The 24,331-nt window shown below is 35.5% G+C and overlaps 1 protein-coding gene across 8 annotated transcripts in view; it reads left to right on the forward strand.

The window, feature by feature from the left end:
• LOC144030189 (histone deacetylase 4-like) overlaps positions 1-24,331 on the forward strand; it is a 112,407-nt gene that overhangs the window by 49,929 nt on the left and 38,147 nt on the right. For all 8 annotated transcript variants that reach the window (XM_077536253.1, XM_077536255.1, XM_077536254.1 and 5 more), the window contains 6 exons: positions 3,874-3,992; positions 13,335-13,460; positions 15,545-15,651; positions 15,741-15,860; positions 17,064-17,289; positions 19,090-19,301. In XM_077536253.1, coding sequence (XP_077392379.1) covers positions 3,874-3,992; positions 13,335-13,460; positions 15,545-15,651; positions 15,741-15,860; positions 17,064-17,289; positions 19,090-19,301 — 910 coding nt within the window. The remainder of the gene's footprint in view (positions 1-3,873; positions 3,993-13,334; positions 13,461-15,544; positions 15,652-15,740; positions 15,861-17,063; positions 17,290-19,089; positions 19,302-24,331) is intronic.

Raw genomic sequence — 24,331 nt, forward strand, 5'->3', positions numbered from 1 at the left:
AATGTAGGGATTATTGGCCATGTTGACCTTTTACATTTTTTTTTAATATATTGCTGATGGATTTTGAATTTTTTGGAAGCTTTATGTACTGTACAAATTATTAAAATTTTTAGTACATGCTAATGACCCTTGAAGGGGTTAAAAAAAAAGATGTCTATTGACTGAGATAAAAAAATAATCCAATATTTTGCAAATCTTTATTGTTCAATTGCTTAAAAAAATAAATGAATTGGAGTTTGTATCATTTAAAATTTGGACACCAATATTTTTTGCCTCTTAGTGAAAATGACTCTCCAAATTTCGATTATCGGCCTCCTTGACTATCTGCATATGGAGGACCAAAATTGCCAAAATTCAAAATAAATAAACGACTAAATAAATGACTTAATAAATAAATAAGTAAATAAATAAATAAATGATTAAATAAATGATAAAATAAATAAATAAATAAATAAATCACTAAAAGTGAAAATAAAAATATATGTATAAAAAAAAATATAAAAAATATCTAATTCGAGAATTATATAAAAACACATAAATGGAAATAAAAAGAGCAAAAAATATATACATATATAAATACATTTGTATTTAATTTTTTAATTATATTTTTTTTATATCCATTTTTATTTTCACTTTTAGTCATTTATTTATTCAGTCATTTATTTAGTCGTTTATTTATTTTGAAATTTGGCAGTTTTGGGCCGTACTGGCAAGTGGAAATGTTATTCAAATGAGGGGGCGGTCCTAACGTTGCAAACTGCCTGTCATTGGTCGAGCGAGCAGCTCGGCGAACAAGGAAGTCTCGCCGGCTTTCAATGGACATGTTTTTCAGCACTGTGTATATTTTTTCGCACAAATGCCAGCGTTGAGTGGTAAAACGTCAAGCGCTCATGCACTTGAATGGAAAGAGTCTTCAGATGTGTTGAAAGAAATGGTCAAACATCGAAAGCTCACTGAATTTGAAAGAGTATGCATTAAAGCGCTTTGCGTTGACAGTTTATGGCAAGGTGTCTCATAAATCTGCTAAGCACTGTCTTCATTTGAGACGGACGCCGACGATGCTGTTTTCAAACACGTGGCGAGCGCACTGAAATGGACGGTGTCTGCATCAAAGCTCGTCATGCTGCTGGATGTTAAAATATGGAAGTGACAAGGATGAGTGACTTTGCACATGCTGCATTTTGAAGCCCTGCTGTGTAGGCGTGTCATACTTTTTGTATGGACACTAGTGACGTTCCCGTCATCAACATTCGCCTCACGGGGTTGTTGTTGTTGTCAGTGATTGATAGCTGACTCGTTTGTTAGGTTTTTGTTTTTCAAGCAAATTTGTGAACGTGAGTGTTTGAGAAAGACAATTGGCACCTGTCCGGCATTTCAATGTTTTGAAGAGTGGAAAGCAGTAAAAAAAAAAAAAAAAAAAAATTATCTTGTTCTCCAGTGTTAGCCTACTCGCCTCCTCGCTGTTTTTCTTTTCTCACCTATCTAACGTATTGTGCTGTCACTTAGGGCTGCTCAATATTGGAAAAAAAACAATAATTATCATTATTATTTTGGAAATAATTGAAATCACGATTATTCAAATGATTATTTATTTTTTGGTACAAAACAAGAAAATGTTTAAGCATTTAAAAATAATAAGTCCAATAAAAAAAAAAAAAAAAAAAAAAGAACTAATTATGTAAGTTCCTTTTGGACCAAACAAAATTTTTAATATATATATATATATATATATATATATATATATATATATATATATATATATATATATATATATATATATATATATATATATATATATATATATATATATATATATATATATATATAGCACGGTAGTCGAGTGGTTAGCACGTCCGCTTCCCAGTTCTGAGGTCTCCGGTTCGAGTCCAGGCTCGGACCTTCCTGGGTGGAGTTTGCATGTTCTTCCCGTGCCCGCGTGGGTCTACTCCGGTCTCCTCCCACATTCCAAAGACATGCATGGCAGGTTAATTGGGCGCTCCGAATTGTCCCTAGGTGTGCGTGTGAGTGTGGATGGTTGTTCGTCTCTGTGTGCCCTGCGATTGGTTGGCAACCAGTCCAGGGTGTCCCCCGCCTACTGCCCAGAGCCAGCTGAGATAGGCGCCAGCAGCCCCCGCGACCCTTGTGAGGAATAAGCGGTCAAGAAAATGGATGGATGGATGGATGGATATATATATATATATATATATATATATATATTTCTAATAAAAGTTATTTATTTATTTATTTATTTAATTATTTGCGTTGTCAAAAACTTGAAGTTGGAGTACAGCATGAACATGGTCCAATAGGACTTTTTTTGTTTTGTTTTTGTACCAAACAAGAAAATTTTGAAACGTAAAATAAAAACAATAAAAATATTCAGACAAATTATTATATAATTATGCAAGTTTCTTTTGGATGAAACAAAATTTTATTAAATTAGTTATTTTATTTTATTTTTTTTAAAGTGCAAATGTATAAATTGAAATAACTCAAAAATTTGTATTAACATTTTTTTTTTAGGATTCTGCTTATTTTTTAATTGTGGAGTGTAATTAATTGAAATTGTAATTGAATTTCGATTAATTGCACAGCCCTACTGTCACTCGTCAAGGAAGTTTGCCTCTTTGGCTGTTGACGCAAGCAAATAACAAAGCATGCGAGTCTCATTTCTTTGGGCTCCATTTGACGTTTTTCTCCATTCCGCCCACGTTGGCCATTCATAACGCTACCAGTTGACCTTGCAAGATGGAGACAAGCTTTCTTTGTCGCTGTCGGACTTGTGCGCGCACGACTTGAGACCGCCAACTTGACAGTGGGAATATAGGTTTTTATCAGCAGGCTTCTCTTCATTCCTAAACTCATTTTCAGTTATGACTATACTTTGAAACAATTCCAGTTGCCTTCATAAATCTCGATGATAGTCTTACGTCACAAAACAGAACAGTCCACGTTGGTTTTCAGAGGCAATTCTGTCCAATGTGAGTATCCACCTGACTACCAGGGAAAAAAAAATATTGTCCAATCATGTTTATTTTGATATTCCCCAATCTTTGTGAAGTAACTGGAATACTGCATAAGACATTTTTGAACAACAACAAAAAAGTTTTATTTTTAAGCTATGATGTGTCCACTACAGAGGACATTTTTTAAAAGTTAAATGCTAGGCTCATATACAGTTAAAATAATTCAATCAATACTTTAATGTTTTCTTAAGAGTCTTATAGAAAACATGCTAACAACATTTAAAGCCTAAATTTGTTCAATTACCCTAAAAGTTGCTCAATAAACATATGCTTTAAAAAAAAAAAAAAAAAAAGAGCTGGAGTTTTTTTTTTCTGCCAATATTTTTCCTTTTTAGTGAAAATGAATAATCGGCTCAAAATATCAGTCATCAGTGTCCTTGACTACTAATAATCTGTTATCTGTATCTATCTCTCGGGGGGCAGCCATTTTGCCACTTGGTGTCGACTGAAGATGACATCACAGTTGCCCAGGTAACAAACCAATCACAGCGCAGCTTCAGAAAACAAGTGAGCTCTGATTGGTTGTTTCCTGAGCCCTGAGCAACTGTGATGTCATCTTCAGTCGACAGCAAGTGGCAAAATGGCCGCCTCCTAAAATGGATAAAAACAGCTATTTTTTAATCAGAATGTTAAGTTTAGACTCGTGAGGTCACACATAACATATTATTGTCAAGAAATGTTGAAGGTAGATTTCCACTTTAACCATTTTTAATAAAAATTGGTTCCGATGTGTACGTGTGAAGCTGATCCCACTTTCGGAATTGATTGATGCCTAATTGGTGTTGAAGCACGGGTCCACCAAATCCAGGTTTAATGATCTTGTAACATTTTTTTCCGCCCCCTGTAGGAAAACCCAACACAGTTCTCTGGATCAAAGCTCGCCTCCCCAAGCGTTGATGTCAGCTTATCACCACGCAGTGCTGGGCGCATACGACTCAAAAGACGACTTCCCGCTACGCAAAACAGGTAATGAAGAGATGTGTCGACAATACAGGGAAAGATCCCTGCTACAAAATTGCCAAAATCCGCAAGTACTTGATGACATCTCACCGTAAAGGGATTTGTAATTGCCTATAGGTGCCACAAGATGGCAGCTTTTTGGTTTTGACTTTCACTGTTGTCACGAGTGAGGTGCGTTCAACGACCGCCCGCGAAACAGGACATCTCAAACGCTGACGAAAATCGAACTACAACAAGATGGTGTCTAAGTGATGCTTTAACTGTTTTGTCCTGAGCACAAAACTAGATGACTTTCTTGATGAATAATTAAATTAGGTTTAAAAAAAAAAAAAAAAAAAAAAAACCTTGGCAACTAATCAGTTATTGAGTAATTCCAGTTAATTTCTCAAGGTGATTATTATTTTTAAAAAAAATAATCAAATTTTAAAGCACGTGTTAGGGCTGTGCAAATAATAGAAATTTTATTACAAAATCCCATAATCATAAACAAAAAAATATATATATTAATAGTAATTTTAAGTTGTTTAAATGTATATTTTTGCACTTTTTTAAATTTACTAATTTATAAATCTTGTTTGGTCCAAAAGGACCTTGCATAATTAGTGTTTCAAAGAAATTTGTTTTTCTTAATATATATAAATATATTTTACATGTTTAAACATTTTCTTGTTTTTTTTTACCAAAAAAAGATTGTCCTAATTGTGATTGCAATTATTACCAAATTAATCGTGATTAATATTTTCTGACATACACATTTTATACAGACAAAGACTAATTTCCAAAATCTCATTAGCACGTTTGGCGACTTTAATCAAGTTTTTGGCAACGTCAAAGTGCTATTTGTCTTCAAAGCAACGACTAAGAATACTCCCCCCCCCCCATTTTTTTTTTTTTTAAATGATGTCATTTGCTTTTTTAATAAGCAAAGGAGCAAACAATTTTCAATTTTATTTTTAGAACGTACTGCCCTGCCCTTTTTTCTCATCATGTTTAGACAAATTCACAGACGTCACTGATGGAGTTGGCTTTCCTCTACCGCAACTCTTGCCTTTGGGGTGAATCTTGTTCTCTCATGTCTCATGTCTCTCCATCTTTGTTAAGTACACTCGGGTTGCGATTCTCAGCAGCTTCTGAAGCAACTGAGCTTGCTGCTTTCTCTGTGTTCTCTGCATTGTCAGCCACTTGTTGTATGAAGTCAATTTGCTGCTCATTTGAAGTTGTATATTGTCTATCCTTCTGAGTTTTGTTTGGATTTTGCCCTTTTTTCTTTGTATTTTAGCTTTTTTTCTTCCGTTGTGAGAGAAGTCCACAAAGGCAGCTTTCCGTACAATCTATCTATCTATCTATCTATCTATCTATCTATCTATCTATCTATCTATCTATCTATCTATCTATCTATCTATCTATCTATCTATCTATCTATCTATCTTTCTATCTATCTGTCTATCTGTCTATCTATCTATCTATCTATCTATCTATCTATCTATCTATCTATCTATCTATCTATCTATCTATCTATCTATCTATCTATCTATCTATCTATCTTTCTATCTATCTGTCTATCTGTCTATCTATCTATCTATCTATCTATCTATCTATCTATCTGTCTATCTATCTATCTATCTATCTATAGCTAGGTAGCTTTATTTGTAAAATACAACTCAAAGTGCTTCACATAGTTTAAAAACATCATCAATTTCACCAGTGAAAACAGTGGGGAAAAGAGGTTGTTGTAGCATAGTTGATCTCTTTATACTCTGCCGCTACCTGCTGGGCGTTTTTTGTCATAACTACCATTGCTTTAAGCGACCTCTTCAGGTCAGATGCTACATCAAAGCCTTCTGTGTGCTCTAGCATAGAAAAAAACCCCACAAAAATAACATATAAATACGTTTTTGGTAGGGAAGGAAAAAGTATTAAAAACTTGTACGTTTTTTTATGTTTGAATGAGTTAACCGGATAAGGACGTTTGAAATTGTGTCACACAGAAGGACGTCATTGAGCAGCAGCCAATGAAAAGCACCTTCAGATGACGAGTAATACACTAAAACTAATACTGAAACTAACTAAAATTAAGCATTTACTAAATAACTAAAACCAATAAAAACGAACAGAACCACCCTGACACTAATTAAAACTAACTCAATTTCTAAAACAAAACTCAAGACAAAACTAAAATAAAAAATTCCAAAACTATGATGACCCTGCCTGTGACCGGGTCAAAATTTACCATTGACCCCGCTACTAATTGTGTTAACTAGAATACTTAAGAGTGAGTAGGCCAACGATGTAAACAAAATTTTTATAAGAGACGAGAGTCAGTCTCAAAACATTCCCATCATTTACATAAATTATGCTCAAAAACTGAGCATTAATTAATTTACTGTGTGGAAATGTATTGACCGGTCGTATAGAACATGTGCATCAACATGAATAACTTGGACAGGAAGTGAGGAACAGAGGACGCCACAGTTGTGTACACTCCTCTGACGAGCGCCGCTGTCACGCATGACGCTTACGCCCCCCATCCCCCCTACGCCCCCCATCCCCCCCTCCCCCTGTGGTGACCCATTTTAGTGACGTCCATGTGAATTATAGATACGCTGAGAATTATTTTCTGTCTGGTGAGCTCAGACACGCAGCAAAGCGCAACAGGTGCGTAATTGTCCAAATCTGTGAGGGGCTTTCAAATACGGCCTCTGAGCAAACAGAGAAGCACTTTGAATGCGCTTCCGGGAAGTTCCGTTTGACCGGCGTGTGCAACGCACTCCCGCACATACGCACACTCTTGACATTGGATGTCATTCATTGATTAAAAAAAATAAAAATAAATAATCAACAATTAGCATACTCATTTTTGGATTAAAAAGACAATTTGTCGACTGCTTATCCGCTGCAGAGTTGACTGATGGTCTGGAACGGATCCCAGATGACTTTGGGTGAGAGGCGGGGTTCACCCCGAACTAGATCTCAGTCGCATCGCTGTGTTGTGGAATCCTCGCATCTCCATAATCATCATGAGTTGACTGTGATGTAATAGGCAGATATAAATCTGTAGTCTGGGGGGCGGGGGGGGGGGGGGGGGGGGGGGGTTGAGCGATCAGCGATCACTGATACGATCAGAAGATGAGCAGTGTATCTCTTGAATTGAAACAACTTTTATATTTACTCAACAGTTTGTCGGGGATTGCGGAAATATATAATTGATATCAATTGAAATGCATGGGGGGGGGGGGGGGGAATCTTAACTCTTTTACTGCCACACGTTATGAAAAAAACAAAACAAAACTCCACAGTGCCATTCCTCCAATTACGAGCATTCATCAGATTCCGTCACATTTCATTGTAATTCCATGCACCAGCAGCCCATTGAAAAGAGACACAATGCTGCCATCTGCTGGCCACAGTTAGGTGGTGTTTTTGATTCCACAACCCATTGACCAGGCAGTGCTGCACTTAGACGTTGCTCCGTCCATTTAAGAAAAAAAAAAAAAGTAGATGACGTCATTTCACGTTTATGGCAGCATACATCATGATTTTACTAATCGTTATTAAACGTTTTTGGCAGTCAAAGAGTTAAAAAAAAAAACACTGATAAAGATTAAATATAACATTTGCAACATAGCATTTGCTTCTTTTAGGTATTTTGACCAAAACAAACTGTCACGTCTGGGTTAAGTTTGAGTCGCGTTCATGACCGTGCGCCAGAGTTCACGACCCGTTACGTGTCTGTTTTGGTATTGATGTAACGCCATCCGATTTCAACTAGTTTGGCTATATGATGTCTGGACTTTGTGATGTCAGGAATCTTTTATGCTATATGATGTTTATTGATGTCCGGAATTATCTGTAATTACTGGGTTAACAGCCAATCAGAGAATTCCATGTCAGTACTGGAACTCAAAAGTCTGGTCACAACCAATGAGATTGAGTCACTGTCTATTTAAGGGTCTGAGAATTGTGTGTGTTTTGCCGGATTATTGTCCAACTGTCCCGTCCGTGTACAGCGTCTCTGAGTTTCTGCCTCTCGATGTGAATAAATAGAGAAAATCTTATTTGTGTCTGCATTTGGGATCCAAACCTTTCAGTAAGATAATATACAGTGTTCAGAATTCTGAGAATAAAGTCAGAATTCTGAGATTAAAGTGACTTTAAAAAGTGAAATACAGAATTCTGAGAATAAAGTCCGAATTCTGACTTAAAGTTCGAATTCTCAGAATTCTGAGAATAGTCAGAATTCTGACTTTGAAGTAAAAATTCTGATATTAGAGTGACTTTAAAGTCAGAATTCTGAGAATAAAGTCAGAATTCTGACTTAAAGTGAGAATTCTGACTTTAATCTCAGAATTCTCACTTTAGTCAAAATTCTGAGATTGACTTAAAGTCAGAATTCTGAAGATAGTCATAATTCTGACTTAAAGTAAGAATTCTCAGAATTCTGAGAATAAAGTCAGAATTTTGACTTAAAGTGAGAATTCTCAGAAATCTGAGAAAAAGTGTTTTTCAAGGTTGTACTTGTGTTAAAAAAAAAAAAAAAAAGAAGAAAAAAGACAACCACTTGTTGCATGCATAGCACATGTAAACATTTGCTACAGTCGATCATATCTTCCCGCACTATTGTAGGCGTTTGTAATCGGGACGATGATGGTTTTCAAAATATGCACGATGGCCCTCTTTGCGCTCTTCTTGATATTGAAGTATTTATAATGTAAATGAGAAAAACAGCCGCCTTTTTTTTTTTCCCTACCACCCACCACATTTGTTTAGCATGATGGGCTGCTTTTGTAAAAGCGCCGGTAATGGATGCCGCTTATTTCGACAATGTCAGGTCACACAAGAAGGCCTACTTTGTTGATGGCATCGGAGGGAAAAATGTCAGGCAGCTCTTGGCTGTGCCCTTGTTTACGACGACGACATGCACCCAACAGGACGCATTATTAGCTTTAAAGAAAACATCACCAGAAGCAGATTGGATTTGATTTGTGACAGTTACTCGGAAAAAAATATGCAAGAGACCATCAATCAATTGCCTACACACGACGGATGATTCTGGGAATTGGCCTGATGAGTTTCGGCAAAACTATTGATTAGTACACATCTTGCTGCTTCTTTTTCTTTGAAAAACCTGCGTGACTCAACCCGCGTGACTCGAGCTAGGACTTTTTTTTTTTTTTTTCCCCAAACAGACCGCTCAATATGTTTTGGCTAATGGAAGCAATTTCCTCCCTCGCTGTTGAGGTATTAAGGGTCTAATTATGACATCAAGGTAACATGATTGTAAGGTGTGAATGTCCTTCACTGTTGTTTTTTTGTCTGAAGCGAATTCTCGTAATCATGTTTGCACTGCTGTACGCAATTTGGGCTTGCTCACATCAACTGTGCAAAATGAAAATGCTTCTCGTGAGATTTGTGTTTTGATTCTGCAGGTTCGAAAGTAAGAAACTAATCTGATCATGTTCTGAAGTTGCTACAAATGCAATTATTGCTAACAAAGGACACTCAGGCACATGAATGAATGAATGAATGAATGAATGAATGAATGAATGAATGAATATAATTTATTTCAATCAGTCATAAAAAAGAAAAACAAAATTACAACACACAGGTCCGTCATCAAAAAGAAACATACAGACCGAAAAGGCGACTCAACCGGCTCAAGCTCGCACTAAATTTTCGCGTAACCATGTTCACAAGATCAGACCACTCACGACGATTAACTCAAATATCACACATAAATGATAATAAAATGAACAAAAACAAGATTCAAACAAAAACTTAGATTAAATTTTTTCAATAACATTACTTAAAGCTGCTCGATTCTAGAAAAAATAATAATCACGATTATTTTGGCTATAAGTAGGGATTGCACCCAAGTCCGAGTCACCTGATTATGAGGATCTGCCGATTTCGAGTTCCGGTATATTAGACTTTTTTTTTACAATTATGCTGATTTAGTAATTGTGGAGTGTAATAAATGAAATTGTAATTGAATTTTGATTAATTTCACAGCCCTAACCTTACTTTTAAATGTTTAAAATTAAAAATTGTCTGCACCCTTTTAAATCATCATCAAGATGATGCCATACCTTCACACCACTTAGAATAGGTTGATCTTTTAATTTAGTCCTAGATTTTTAACATGAAGTTGCATGTACAGTATAGAGTATTTTATTAGCATACAGTTAACCTGCACTATCCAGGAGGTGGGGCTAGTGTATTCATAATTAAATTATTCAACACAAAAAAAAACAAGCTCCATGAGGCTGAGTAAGATTAGCTCTTAGCTAGCTAGTATAGTAGCCTAAATAACAAGCTAGTGCATCGCACGTGGGCAAACGAATTTGCGCACTTGGCTATTAAGTCATTAAACTCACCTTTTGACTTTTACACACAATAATAAATGTTCCGTAAAGGAAATACAGGCTGGCAAAGATGACAAACCCACTCTTAGTAGCTGCATCGGCTAGTAGCTGTATATAGCTAGCTAGCTAGAAAGCTAGATAGCCACTTTTTTCTGGCGAAAGAAGAGAGTCTCTCTTTTTTTGGTTTGGTTAGGTTTGGTGCATATGTTGATCACAATGTTCTGCGGGTCTTGACACGGACTGGTGGCCATATTGGGGAACTACTTTGAAAATGGCTGTGAATGAGTTAATTAGCATCTGTGTGAGGTTCAGTTCCATTAGTAATAAACGCCGCGAAGAGGAGCAATAGAACGGCCAACTTGGAAATAATGTGGAAAATTCCATATTTCCCTCGTGTTATTTTTAGAAAAAGTATTGCTGAGATTGGAAAAAAAAAAATGAAGAGGAGGGAAAGTTATGCCAAGGGCGAGGGAGAGGTGGGGAATTAGCGCAAGAGACGAATGGAGGTGAGTCAAAGCGCCAGTGTCAGCAGTAAAAAGCAGTCTGTGGGCCCTCCTGCGCACAGAGCGAGCGGCTTTTGCACGCGTGCACGCCGCTCTGCTTTTGCCCACTCGGCATTAACAGCCCGTCAAAGTCACTGTGCCCCGAGACCAACACACTCGTGGCGGCGAGTGCCTCCCTTGACCTCCCTTTAATCCTCCACTTTTCTTCTGTCTCGTTTTTTTTTTTCCTCTCCCCGACTCCCATTTTCTCCTTTATTGCTAAGGATGCACAAATTGAACCTTGACTCTGTCCTCTCCGATCCACTCTTAAGCCGTCCCTCCTCAAACTGTTTTTTTGCTTCTTTTTTTTCTTTTTTTCTTTTGTTTTTTTTGGTTTGTTTGTCATTTTCTATTTTTAGTTTAATGCAATGTGACCTGCGTGACCACCAAAGTCAGGAAATTGGTGCACTGCAGATTTCAAGGGCTACAGTCTGGGAAACTATTTTCCTTTTGCTGATGCAGAGATAAATAAATCAAGATAATAATAATAATAATAATAATAATAATAATAATAATAATAATAATAATAATAATAATAATAATAATAATAATAATAATAATACATTTTTAATTAATAGTTTTTAATAATAATGATAATAACAATAATAATAAGAATAATAATTAACGATTAATAATAATAATAATAATAATAATAATCATGATCATAAAAACTCAATTCAATTTTATTATATAATTTAAAACAAGCATTGCTGTATACAAAGTGCTGTACATGAAACATGGAACATTTTGCAGTATATAAATAAACTTGACTTGACTTAAAGAGTAGTGATGTAACAATATGCAAACATCCGATATGATATTATCACAATGTGAAGCTCACGATACGATAATTGTCACGATATTGTGGGGAGGTTGGCGATATTTAAAAAAGATCACAATATTGTAAAAAAAAAAAAAAAAAAAGAAAGGAGCTCATGCTGAAAAAAAAGCACAATATTGTGCTTTTGTACATAACATCAATTTTATATTATTATTGTTTTATTATTATTATGTTATTATTATTATGTTGTTAATGCATGCACACATTGAATTCCTCCACATAATGACTTGCTTGACAGGCATATTATGTTCCCTTTCATCTGACAGTTAGTGTAGATTTTAAACATAGAAGGGCCAAAACATCCCAAATGAAAATTTAATTGCACTCACTAAAAAAAATAGGCACAGCAGGGTGCTAGAACTCCACAAATGGATATCAACCTGACCTTTTTTTTTCAACAGATGTGTTTCTTTTAAATATCGTGAACATGACGACGACGATATTTTGGCAGTTTTAATATCACAATATCGCGATATTGCGCTTATCGTTACATCCCTAGTAAGGAGTAAGATAAGTAAAATAAGAGCAAAACAAAACATTGTGAAAATGATGCGCAATCCCCAAAATAAATTAAAAATGGCGAATTTCCTGGTAGGTTTAGCGTATGGTAACATCAGACCTTTTTTTTGTAGGTCTTAGGCTGATAGATATGCTTACCAATTTTCACAAATCTTGGGGAAATATGCATCTCCATGGCAACAGCCTGCAACGGATTGAAGAGCTTTCAATAACAATAACAAAATAAGAGCTGTCAAACGATTACATTTTTTAATCAGATTAATCACATCTTTGAATTTTTATTATAAAGCATAATTTATCACTTTGTTAAAAAGGCTTTTTATCAACGTTTTTTTGCCCGCCAAATTTGAAGTTATATGTTAATTCTTGCTACATTTGATCTACTGTTATCGTTACATCCCTAGTGATTAATCCGCCTTAATACATGATTAATGCGATCATCTTTTATGATTATTCAACGAGTTAACGCTTTTAACTTTGACAGCACTAGTTAAAATATGACCTCTATAAAAAGGTAAAAAAATAAAATAAAATAAAATGCTGCCAAATTCCAAAGTAAATCAAAATGGAGGACTTCCTGTTGGCTCCAAAAGACTTTTTTTTGTACATCTTGGGCTGTTATTACATATTTCTCCAAAATTTTGAGTCTCTAGGTGATTCTTACAAGCGTGCAACTGAAGAGTGGCATGAGCTCTTTCTTTGAATGTGGAAGGAACCCTGAGATACAAAACTGAGGTCAAACGTTTTTTAAGCGGCCCGAGTCAAGCAATGAAGCAAAAAGGAAGCTGCCAGAGAAGAGAAGAAAGCTCCTTCTGTTTGCACTTTTCTGACAGAGGAAAAAAAAAAAGGGCAAGAGTGGCCAGCATCCACCATAACAGCTGTACAGTATGCAGATGATTTTTCCTCCAGCAAGCGTAGGCTGAGTCACACACTTAACCTCTCAACATTTGTGTCATTTGAGGGCCAGTTGGAAGCTTAACACATTTCTCAATGGGGCCTCATTTAAAATCATTCCTTTCGGGCCCCAAATGTGACTGGCCTTTAGCGACCGTAGTTAATTCCGTCCTTGTGTTGTCCCTCGCAGCCTCGGAACCCAACCTGAAGCTCCGCTCCCGACTAAAGCAGAAGGTGACGGAGCGCCGCAGCAGTCCTCTCCTCCGCAGGAAAGACGGCCCTACGACGGTCAAGAAACGCTCGCTGGATATTGCCGGTGAGTGCCGATTTCCCAACGTTTGATCCCACGGACGCAATTTGGATGTTTTGCTTTCGGACGGGTTCATGAACCCCAAAACGGAATCGGTTCTCGCGAATGCAGATGTCTTGATTCCGGGTGGATCAGATCAGATCATATAAATGACATATCAAGTAATTGATGCTCACCTAAAAAATATTTTATAATTGTTTACAGCAGTGAACGATTTCCGGTTAGATTAAAAACATCTGCTTCTAACTTGGGAAAAGTTTTTTTTTTTCGTTTTTTTTTTTTCGTTTTTTTTTTTTCTTCTTTTTTTTTTCTTCTTTTTTTTTTCTTCTTTTTTTTAAGTTTAAAATGGCTTACCTTTAATGTCTCATTGTGGCCAAAGGTAAAATCTTGGTCAGTTCACCTTTTGGTGCACAGAAATATTTAAGCCCAACATTTAAAGGGATACTTGACTCATTAAACCATTTTCAGCAGTAAAAAGTTAATATTTTGTCTATAATTAATGTCGTAACCATTATTTTCCATGTACAATTAATACTTGTAAAAAGTACTTTTCGACTTCAGTTTACTGACCAAACCTAGAAAGCAGGTGAGCCATGATTGGTCGTTACCTACTTCCTCAGCACAGGTGATGTCATCATCAGTCGACAGCAAGTAGAAAAATTACTTTTTACAGTTATTCATTTTACATGAAAAATAATGAAGTTATCACATTCATTCTGGACAAAATATTAACTTTTCACAGCTGAAAAATGTTCAGTGAGTCAAGTATCCCTTTAAGATTTATGTAATTTTTATTACATGACAAATTTCCATTTATTTTTTTTTTAACCTAATTTTAACACAAACCTCCCAAATTAAACATAAATGATACATATTCATTTGTGTAATAAAGCCTATTTATTTGAAAGGCATAATCCTCAGATTTATGTATTTGGTATTAATAAAGTATAGTTACTCTTTTCCATTCAGTCCAAATGAACAATCAGATCTAACAGATTTATTATAATTCACACATGTGCACGACTTGGGATAGCCAATGTTAAACTTTCAATAACAGTAAAATAAAGTTGAATTTTCAATTGCAAAAACATTCATTCGCACACAAAACATGACATTATTGCTGTAAAATAGTAAATCATTGGTGTGCCAGAAACTGCATGCAAAACTAGCAATATTAAATATCACATATGACATTAGTTGCTGTGACTACTTTTTTTTTTTTCTTCTTTTTTTTGAGGAAGAAGAAACATGTAACTTATAATCCGAAAAATACGGTACTTTTTTACTTTGTATTTATTTTTGTATTTATCTATTTATTTTTGCACATTAACACATAGAGATAATTTAAACATCAACTCCACACCCCAAAATTTAGATTTTTCTGTTTTGTTACATTTTGTTGTTGTAAGCTATTATGAAGTAAAACAGTAAAATGTTCTTCCTGTAATTCATATCTTTATTGTTGTAAACATTAAGTGGTCAAAAAAGAAGTGAATTTATGAATTACATATTTCTTTAATTAATCAGCCAATTAACTCATTCACTCCCAGCCATTTTCACGGAAGCAATGCCTTCACTCCCGGCTATTTTACTGGGTTTTGACTGATTTTGCAAGGCCCACAAAATATTGGTCTCTTTCCTCAGGAAAAAAAAATACATTTCTATCTGTTTCCATTTTTCAGCAGTTAGCATTAGAACATAGCTAAGTTTCATCATTATTCACAAATTTGCTTAGAATTGTGGGGAAACAGCTTGTTTTCGTCATGGCCCTGGTTGATCTTTTATACTCTGCTGCTACCAGTTGGTAGTTTTTTTAATTACTACCATTTTTGTCACCCATTCTCTGCAGTTGAGAGGATGCATCAAAGCCTTCTGTATGCTCTAGCATAAAAACAAAACAAAACAAAACATATAAATAGGTCTTTGGGACGCTTAATTTAAAATAGAACGTGTTTATACGTTTTTGGGAGCAAATGAGTTAAATGGATTGTCTTCTGCCAAATATTGGAATTGACATCAGCCTCAAAATATCCATATCGGATGGCCCCCAGTAAAAAGAATCCAAACTATCTTCTTTGTTTGTCTTCCAGACTCTTCATGCAGCAGTGCTCCCGGCTCAGGTCCCAGCTCCCCCAACAACAGCTCCAGTAATATCCCCCACGAGAACGGTCTTCCCGTCTCCAGCACCCTGGGAGAGGTAACACCACGATTGCTTGCTTCTCATCTATACATGCGAATACATGTGTCGGAAACATGTTGAACCCGCTTCAATATGTCGTCATTCAGACGTCCCTGCTTCAGCGTCTGGTTTTGAGGGACGGTTCCGTCAGCCACCTCTCACTTTACACCTCCCCTTCTCTGCCCAACATTACCCTGGGACTGCCAGCCACATGTCCCGGAAGCACTGTAAGTACACGTGTGCGCTGTTATGGAGTCTGGAAAAACTAGGGTACCTCACGATACGATACGATATGCGAGACAAGGCTCACGCTACCGCGATTATCGATATATTGTTCAGGTAATAAATCCACGATAATCTACGATAAAACTACTCAAGACATAAACTGAAGGTTTTTTCAGTGAGAAAATTGTTTCTGTTTGTACCATCACTGAAACACAAGATTCAAACTGGTGTCTTCTTCCTCAGAAATTGTGCGCTTCAAAATTTCAAAACATAACATTTAATTTAAAATGTTAAAATTGAAGATATAATAAACTGAGTCAGTTGCTGTACAGACAAATGTCTTACGCAAGTAAAAGTAGGCTCATGAGTCTTCTTTGCCTGATGACTTCCACACATTTCCCCGCCACACTTTTGAGGCACTCCCCCTAGTGGCCTGCAATAATTGAACCCCCTTTGCTCCCGGCTGTTTTTGCAAAGCCCCCAGAATATTGTGTTCTATTGCTGTAAAAACATGGAATCTACCAAAAGAAAGATTACAGTCTCATCTTTCATCAGGAAAAATAAGTATATTTCTATCTGTTTACGTTTTGCAGCAATTATTATTAGAATATAGCTAAGTTTCATCATTTTTCACAAATCTGTTTAAAACTGTGGGGAAAAGAGCTTTTATGCAACATGGCCCTGGTTGATCTCTAATACTCTGCTGCCACCTGTTGGTCATTTTTTTTTGTAGTAACTACCATTGCTTTCAGCATCCTCTTCAGGTCAGAGGCTGCATCAAAGCCTTCTGTATGCTCTAGCATAAAAAAAACATACAAAAACATATATATACGTTTTTGGGACCATGACAATATTTAAAATAGAACGTTTTTATACGTTTTTGGGAGCAAATGAGTTAACATATCAATCCCATCTCGGCAGTGGAATGTGACCAGGTACACTTACATTTACTAAAACAGATTTAGAAAGATTTCTGAATAATATTGAAAAAAAAACATGCCTTTTGAGTACATAGAAAAAGTCTGACATTCGTTTTTGAGTGGGAGCAAAAACAGTTGAGTGTGATGTATTTTTTGCTGCTTCTGCCCCCCTGCTTTTATTCCCTCATTTTGCTCCCTTCGGTATGTCTGATTTGACTTCCTTTTGCGTCTCAACAATGTCTGCCTTTGCGTCTGTCTGTTTTTTTTTTCTTTTTCTTTTTGCAGTCAATATCAGGAGATGCGGAGAGCCGCTTGGCGTTGCCTGCCGCCTTGCAGAAGGGCATTCCTTTGACTCCCCCTTTCCTGCCCGCCGCTGCCCACTTGCCCGCCTACTTGGCATCTTCAGGTCTGGACCGAGAGGGGGCGGCGGCGGCGGCAGCAAGCGGCGCGGCCGGCCTTTCCCCCCTCCTGCAACACATGGTGCTGTTGGAGCAGAGCCACAGTCCAATGGGTCAGTCTTTTCGCCCGGAGTACAATCGGGACCGGTTGCCGCGGCTTAGCCGCTGAAATGAAATTAGCTTCCAGATTCCAGAGGTTTTTTTTTCTCTTTTCGTTCAAGATGCAAGCAATGAAAAATCGCTTTGCCCGTCGTTTTCCGTGGTGGAAATTGAGCATGGGTTCTTCAACTTTTTGTGTGTGTCTGCTTATGATAAATGTCAGTCATTAATTTGAAAAAAAAAAGTTGGAAGCAACTTTCCTTGGAGTGCTAGTTAGTGACTTAAAATAACGTACATTTATTTTTTTACCATGTGCAAACTAGTTTTCAAGCATGTTGAGCCCACCAAAAATGGCATTCATTGGTTTGAAGAAGAAGAAGAATTTACAGTAATTTCAAAGCTTTTATAAATATGTATCTGGGAGTGAATCCAGACATTCAATCACAGGTACAGTGTTCCCTCGTTTTCCGCTGGGGTTAGGTTCCAAATAATACCCGCAATCAATGAAATCCATAGTTAGCTTTATTTTTTACATGCATGGCTCTAAAACCCCTCACCACACATTCTCAATGTTCACACCTTCATACATTTATAATATAGGTACATTGCTGGGAAAAAAAATGAATGCAAAATTGCACTAAAAAAAAAATATGCGTTATAGCGAGGGAACACTGTACATATTTATATATGAAAAGAAAAGGAAAAAAAAACATGCTAGTGTAAAGGAGGGTCTAAAATTGTCATTGAATGAGTTTTAATTAGGTTGAAGGAATGTAAGATTAAAAACTCATCTTTCTCACTAGAGTGACCACAAAAAACAAGGAATTTAATTGTATAAATCATTAAATATTATTTATTTTGTATTCTTTTATTATTATTTTTATTATTTTATTTATTATTTATTTATATTTTTACATTATTATATCTCAACCTTGGAATTAACTGTATAAAATGTAATGTAGTCACTAAAATGGTCACGCTATAAATCAATATTTAAATTTTGCTGAAAGAAAAATGTTACGCCGAATAAGTCAAATTTCATGCTTAAGCAGGAACAAGTTTGAGATATTTTGCATAACGTAACGCAAATATGGAGCCAAATTGGCATGTATTGACAATTTGGGTTCATTGCATTTACCTGTAATAACGAGTAACTTGTAATTAAAGGGATACTTGACTCATTGAACAATTTTCAGCAGTGAAAAAGTTCATATTTTGTCCAGAATGAATGTGATAAATTCATTATTTTTCATGTACAATAAATACCTTTAAAAAGTAATTTTTTTCTACTTGCTGTCGACTGATGATGACATCACCTGTGCTGAGGAAGTAGGTAATGACCAATCATGGCTCACCTGTTTTCTGGTTTTGGTCAGTAAACTGAGCCATGATTGGTCATCACCTACTTACTCAGCGCAGGTGATGTCATCATCAGTCGACAGCAAGTAGAAAAATGACTTTTTAAATTGTACATGAAACATAATATGTTACTAAATTTAATTATAGACAAAATATTCACTTTTTACTGCTTCTAATGGCTCAATGAGTATCCCTTTAAGTAGTAGCCTACAACATATTGGCAAATAGGCAATTAATTCAGTCTCTTATTTCAAACAGTGACCCCAAATCATAAATCCTTTGGTGTCAAATTTCATTAAAGGATAAAACATTACAAAGTGCAAATTCCACTGGCGCTAAAGTAGCACAAGCGAAATGTGTTCCAAAACAATGATTGTATGCAAGTGAAAGTAAAACAGCAAACCAAGTCGTCGTCATCCGACCGCCACTTTTTTGTGCTTTTTGCGTTTCCGCAGTGGGCTTAAGCGGCCTTCCGCTGCCGTCGCCTTCCATGTCCAAGCTGGCACGGGGCCATCACCCTCTGGGTCGAACCCAGTCGGCCCCCCTGCCGCAGCAGCAGTGCGGTCAGGCGCAGGCCCTGCAGCAGCTGGTGGTCCAGCAGCAGCACCAGCAGTTCCTGGAGAAGCACAAGCAACAGTTCCAGCATCAGCAGCACATCATTAACAAGGTACCGCAATTCACCACCACTCACTCATACACGGACCAAATTCATTTGACATTGACCTCAACTTTTTGGGCTCTTGGTGATTTATATTCTATATGTTTTTAAAATTGAATCTACTAATGACTTCTTAGGCCATACATATAGCCGTTACGTATTTTTACTTTTTTCACAGAATCTACAAATTACTTGGCCCATCTGGCTACTGTTAATTCCAATTAAATTAGTTATTAATTATGAAATTAAAAGTTGAGTGAGTTGGGATTATTATTTCATCGTTCAACAAGATATTTAACATATTTTACAATTTTTTTAATCTCATCAACATTTTTTTTTAGTTCATTCATTTTTTTCATTTTACATTTTTTTTCACGTTATTTTTCATTGACTTGGTGCATTTGTCCATTAAATGAATTGTAAATGATCAAATTAAAAATTTAGCATTAATTATTTTATCATTCAAAAGTTATTTTACATTTTTATTACATTTTTAAGTCACATCTACATTTTTTTGGTTTATTTCTTTATTTTTTGTATTTTTCATGTAATCTTTGAGTTGGTCCACAATAAATTGTCAAATTAAAAATGGTGCAGGAATTATTTTATCATTCAAATGTTATTTTGCATTATTTTACTATTTTTTTTTAAAAGCTCATCTACAATTTTGCTTATTTGATCTTTTTTTTTTTCATTTGTATTTTTTATGTAATTCTTGATTGACTTGGTCTATTTGTCTATTGAATTAACTTTAAATTGTTAAATTAAAAACTGATCTTGAAATATTTTATCATTCAAATAACTAAGCTATCTTATATATTTAACAAAAATCTCATCTACAATTTTTTTTTTTCCATTTATATTTTTATTTACCGGTAATCTTTAATTGACTTGGTCCACTATAAATTGTCGAATTAAAAACAAAAAAATAATTATTTTATCATTCAAATATGTATTATTTTACTATTTTTTTATTTCATCTACAATTTTTTAGCTGGTTATTTTTTTTTCATTTGTATTTTTTATGCATTTTTTTTATTGACTTGGTCTATTTGTCTATTGAATTAATTAAAAATTGTTAAATTAAAAACTCATCTTGAAATATTTTCTAATTCAAATAAATACACTATTTTATATATTTATTTATTTTTTTTACATCTCATTTCCAAATTATTTAAAATTCAAATGTGGCCCATGAACATCAAAGTTTGCCTATATTTGAAGGTTTTATGTTCATTTTATTTTCATTTGACTTGCCCACAAGATAATTATGAAATTATTAACGAAGACCCGTGTTTTATTTGACTGTTTCCTTTGCATCTTTCATGTGAGTGATGCCCAAACGTTGACTTGTCTCCACTTCAGAATGTACAGCGGGCAATCAGAAAAGTCTCTTGAGCGTTTCTTACGCGTGCGCTTGTGCATGCGTGTGAGTGTTCTCTCGGTCGCCATGGCAACTGTTCTCCCGGCGATGCTGCCTCCGTGTATGGCTTCCAGGAAATGTGACTCACCCTTAATGATGGTGGGCGTGTGTGGTGTGCGTATGTGCAGTTCAGTATATGCGAGGTGTAAATGAGACTTGGGCGAGGGACAAGGTTGTTTTGTTGGAGTCCGTGCGTGTGCGTGAGGGGGCGACACTGAATTACCTGAAGGCTTCAATTGACTTCAGTTGTTTCACACCTCTTCACCCCTCGTCTTCCCAAGTCTCTCCACAAAAAAATGCTGCATGGTTTCATGAATCATTCATTTGCACTTTTTGACTTTTTTTGCTCTCAACCTTCACTAGTGCTTATTAAAATATCAATAAAGATTTCATCCAAACAATTTCGAAATCAGAAATTGTGTGCCGATCAATGACTGTTTATTTCAATCAGGTTGACCTATATACTGTACTACTTTAATTAAACTCATTCACTGCCACTGACGACTAGGACTATTTGATTATTACGAATATATTAATCACATATATTAATAGTAATCATAGGTAATAATTGAAAACACGATTAGGATGATCATTTATTTTTTGGTACAAAACAAGAAAATGTTTAAATGTAAAAAATATTGACTAATAATATTATACAAGTTCCTTTGGATGAAACAAAATTTATTAAATTTGTGATTTTAAAATAGAAAGGTGCAAATGTATAAATTTAAATAACACCATCAACTCTAATTAGTATTAATTTTTTTTTTTTTTTTTACGGTTTAAACGTAAAAAATATTAAGACTAATAAAATTATGTAAGTTCCTTTTTATGAAACAAAATTTATTACATTTGTTATTTTTAAATAAAAAGGTGCAAATTTATATATTTAAACAACGCAAACAACTCAAAATTAATATTAATATTTTTTTTTCACTATTATGCTAATTTTATAATTGTGGAATGTAATAATTGAAATTGTAATTGAATTTCGATTATTTGCACAGCCCTACTGATGACTAATGTTATTTTAGTAAATGAAACGTAAAAGTAAAAGTAACAAAAAAAACTAAACTAAACTTCAAAAAACAATTTCGTTAATGAAATAAAATAAAAACAAAAATGCTTTCTGAAAAAACGAAAACTAACAAACTACATTTTATGTTTACAAAACTAATTATAGGAAAAAAATGTCCTTCATTTTAGTTTTTGGTAATTAATTTAATGCATGAGCCTTTGGGGATGATTTTAAATGTGATTTGAAATAGATTTATTTTTATATTAACATAAGTGATGTCATCTAGCAGCAGCACCTTCAGATGATGTCGCTCCTGTGGTGTTTTTTTAAAATATTGTGCAAAGGTAATACACATTTCTTTTAAAAACTAAAACTAATACTGAAACTACCTAAAACTAAACTAAACCTAAGCATTTATTAAATAACTATAACTAATAAAAACTAACAAAAACACCCTCAAAACTAATTGAAACTAAGTAAATTAAAAAAAATGAAATCAAAACTAACTAAAATGAAAGTTCCAAAACTATAATAACCCTGCTGACGACTATATTCGTCAAATGTGGTTTTCAATGGGGAAGGTGGTGGAGGAGGCTCTCGCCCAGCTTGTCTTTGAAATTCCGCTTTGTTACACCACGGCGGTGACTAATAGATCGCTGTAGATGGCGACAGTGCGCATCGTTTTGGATTATTTGGAGTCGAAGTTAAATATTAGGAGGTGACTCTCGCCTTATCACGTCGATTATGAGGGAGAGGAAGTGAGGTGTCACAAAAGCACAAAACTGCTTGACATGGTTTTTCCACAAACTTTCTCTCTGTTTTTTTTTTTTTTTTTTTGGGGGGGTCACAAACTTGTTTTTATGACATTTTTTGGACATGATTGTAGCCCCAGCACTGAACAGGACTTCAACTTGTCCTTTATCAATTTCAACACTCTATTGGGGGAAAGTTGCCATCAAAATATATGCAAACGAGAGAATCATGTACACTTCCCACACTCCCTTACTTTGCTCCCCTTTGGTTCAGCCGGCGTGTGCAGTGTCTTGCGTTTTTGACAAAAGGCCGCTCTTATCCTGCGGTGTGAAAGGCGTCGGAGCGAGGAAAGAGAAAAGAGTTGGACGGCTGCGAATCAGTGTTGCGGGAGTGAATGCTTGTTTTGAGTTTGTTTGGAAAAGAGGGACGGGGGGGATGAGGCAAGAGGCTGCGCTCTGACGTCAATGAACTGTTCCCTGGGCAATATGCCAGCCAAGTGTGTGTGTCTGAACGTGCGTGTGCGTGCGTGTGTTGCATGCACAAACACGGATCCACTCCATATCTGACCTACACAAGGTACTCGATGACGGACTAATACCTCAATCACAAAAAGACTCTAAAACAAAACAAAACAAAAAAAACTTTCTCTATTTCCTTGAGTGTGTTTTTTGTAGCTGCTATCATTTGCTCCCTCCGTGTTTTTCCTTTGACGCAGGCCCGGACAAGTTGGCCATACTTAATTTAGTCTTGAAACAAACAAGAGTTCTTTCTGAGAACCGGTCCGCTTTGCTTGCTAATGAATGTTTGTCGTTGGAGTGATCAGACAACTTTTGGGTGATTTGAAAAAAAAAACAAGATCCGCTTTTGTCATTATGTGAGTTTGCCCCTTTAAAACTGCGAGGAAGATTTGAATGTAACCTCACTTGACTTTATTTTTTATTTTATTTATTTTTATTTTTTACAAGAAATAATAGCACTTTAGAATATTGTGCTTTGTAAGAACATACATTACTGGCATGAATCAATACAATGAAGAATTAAGCAGTTCTTGCCACATTTTTTTTTGTTTTTGCATCAATTCAATGGACGTTGTGCTAGTCCTTGTGGGTGCTCTTTGGCCACCTGCGGGCAGTATAATGCATACATACAACACAACAAAGAAGAATTCTCAACGGACTCAAGTTAGGACCCGATTGATATGGACTTTTTGAGGCAGATATGTGCGATATTTGGCAAAATTAAAATTGTGCTTTCCAATTAATTGGCTCATTAATTAAAACATGTACAATGAAGATTTTTTTTTTTTTAAATATTAACTAATTGACTCCCAGCCATTTTCACTTTCCCTTTTGCTCCCTGCTGTTTTACTGGATTTTGACGGATTTGGCAAGGCCCACAGAATATTGTGTTCTATTGCTATAAAACATGTAATGTATTAAAAGAAAGATTGGAGTCTCTTCTTTCATCAGGAAAAAAAAGGAAAAAAACAAATTCTATCTGTTTCCGTTTTGCAGCAATTAGCATTAGATTATAGCTAAGTCTCATTATTGTTCACAAATCTGTTTAGAACTGTGGGGAAATCAGCTTGTTTTCAACATGCCCCTGATCGATCTCTTATACTCTGCTACCACCTGCTGGCCGTTTTTGTAATTACTACCATTGCTTCACCCCTTCTATGCAGTTGAGAGGCTGCGTCAAAGCCTTCTGTATGTTCTAGCCCAAAAAATATATATATACTTAAATAACTTGTAAATATGTCTTTGGGACACTTAAAACATTTAAATTAGAGCTATTTATATGTTTTTGGGAGCAAATTAGTTATTTTTATTTTTGAGGTGGGGTGTC

This window comes from Festucalex cinctus, chromosome 11 (assembly GCF_051991245.1).
Source record: "Festucalex cinctus isolate MCC-2025b chromosome 11, RoL_Fcin_1.0, whole genome shotgun sequence".
NCBI lineage: Eukaryota > Metazoa > Chordata > Actinopteri > Syngnathiformes > Syngnathidae > Festucalex > Festucalex cinctus.